At 56.1% G+C, this 1989-nt stretch overlaps 1 protein-coding gene across 1 annotated transcript in view; it reads right to left on the minus strand.

Annotated features, from left to right (window-relative positions):
- LHPP (phospholysine phosphohistidine inorganic pyrophosphate phosphatase) overlaps positions 1-1989 on the minus strand; it is a gene marked incomplete at its 5' end in the record, with an annotated part of 26068 nt that overhangs the window by 22664 nt on the left and 1415 nt on the right. The window contains one exon of the mRNA XM_014528846.1: positions 96-159. Within this exon, the coding sequence (XP_014384332.1) occupies positions 96-159 (64 nt within the window). The remainder of the gene's footprint in view (positions 1-95; positions 160-1989) is intronic.

Raw genomic sequence — 1989 nt, forward strand, 5'->3', positions numbered from 1 at the left:
AGGGGCAGGGGCAGGGGCAGCCCCACTAGGAGGGCCACTGAGCACGCCCCCTTCTCCAGGAAGCCTGGAGCGCGAGGAGGGCTCCGGGCAGGTACCTCGAGCGCCTTCATGTAGCCGCCGACGTCCAGCATCAGGCCCGAGGTCTCCTTGTAGTAGCGCCTGGGAGGAGAGGGACAGGTGAGCCGGCTGGGCTCCGGGAGCCCAGAGAAATGCCGTCCAGCGGGAGGGCCAGCGGGTGAGGGTCCGTGCAGGTGCAGGTGCCGAGCCGGGAGTGGCCCGTGGTGGTCACCACGCCCGGCCAGCCGCCCTCTGTCAGAATGGCCCGCTGCCAGCTTTGTGGGGACTCAGCCACGGTGATGGACGGGGGACCCGAGGGGCAGATGGGCCCAGCTGCTGACACAGAGAAAGACAGGGGACCTGGGAAAGGACAGCAGGTCCACAGAGCATGCGGCGAGCCCCTAATTGCTAATAATTAACCCTAATTGCTGCCTGAAGGAGAAAACTCCGCCAGCTCCCGGCGCCCGGCCGCGTGTCCCGTGAGCCAGAGGTCAGGAGGCGTGCGGGGTCCGTGGGCGTCAGAAGCTTTGAGGAGAAGACAACGGGGACCGAGACGGCTGGGCTCTCGGGGAACCCACCTCACCAGCTCCCCTTCCCCTTCCCAACGCTCCTCAAAATTGGGAGACATTAAACCGGTGTGCGCACAGGGGCAAGAGCGGGGAGGCGTGCTGGCCTTGGCGTTCCAAGCCTCTCCGCTTCCTCCTAACTGTGGGACTTGGGGTTGCTTAAGCCCTCTGGGCCTCAGTTTCCTAATCTGTAAAATGGGCCAAACCCTGGCTGGTCGGCTCAGTGGTTAGAGTGTTGCCCCGCAGACTGAAGGATCACAGATTCGATTCCCAGCCAAGGGCACGGACCTCGTTCCTCGGTTGCAGGGTCCAACCCTGGCCCCCGTCGGGGCATGTGTGGGAGGCAGCCAATCAGTGTGTCTCTCTCACATCAGAGTTTCTCTCCTCCCCCTCCTCCCTCCCTTCCACTCTCTCTAAAAATCAATGGGAAAAATATCCTCAGGTGAGGATAAAAATAATAACAATAATACAATAACAATTGAATGTAAACTGTCATTAAAAAATAAAATTTAAATAAAAACCTTGTCTTTCTTACATGCATTTTTAGAGTCTAAAGAAAAAACTGACTTCAAAAATCAAACTTAGAAACCTTAACGTTTCCTTTTTAACGGAACCTGGGCTTGCTTTTATCGCTCTCAGAGCTTTTCTTCATTTCTCATTCATTCAGGAAAGCAAGAAGGTGTCTTGCAGGCCATCTGTTAGCTACAAGCATTTTTAGAGATACAGTCAGTACAAGTACCTAACCTAACTTTTAAAAAATATGAAAGCCCAGGCCCTGGCCCGTTTGGCTCAGTGGTTGAGCATCAACCTATAAACCAGGAGGTCACGGTTTGATTCCCGGTCAGGGCACAGGCCGGGGTTTCAGGTTCGATCCCCAGTGTGGAATGCGCAGGAGGCAGTCGATCCATAATTCTCTTTCATCATTGATGTTTCTCTCTCTCTCTCTCCCACTCCCTTCCTCTCTGAGATCCGTGAAAATATATATTAATACATATATATGTACATATGTGTGTGTGTGTTTATATATATATATGCATGCGCGTAGGTTAGTCCCCAAACACAAGAGACTGGAAGCATTTATCTGGTGCTCCTGGCGCATACAGAACCCGCAGGCCAGGCTGGTCCGAGCGTGCAGCGCAGCGGTCACCGGGAGCTGGGCAGGCGGGGGAAGCGGGAGGTGCGGCCGGAGAGGCTCATGCTCTGCCTCAGCCCTTCCCCTCGGTCGGCACGGCCTCCCTGCACAGCGATCGCTTGACCTTTCCCGCCAGAGCCATGAACCTCCCACCGTCTGCGCGTCAACAGCCTAATGTCCTGCCGGCCGCGTGACAGAGGAATCACAGAGGCAGTTCCCGCTCCCGGTCCAAGC

Source organism: Myotis brandtii, unplaced genomic scaffold, assembly GCF_000412655.1.
Source record: "Myotis brandtii unplaced genomic scaffold, ASM41265v1 scaffold656, whole genome shotgun sequence".
In the NCBI taxonomy this organism is placed as follows: domain Eukaryota; kingdom Metazoa; phylum Chordata; class Mammalia; order Chiroptera; family Vespertilionidae; genus Myotis; species Myotis brandtii.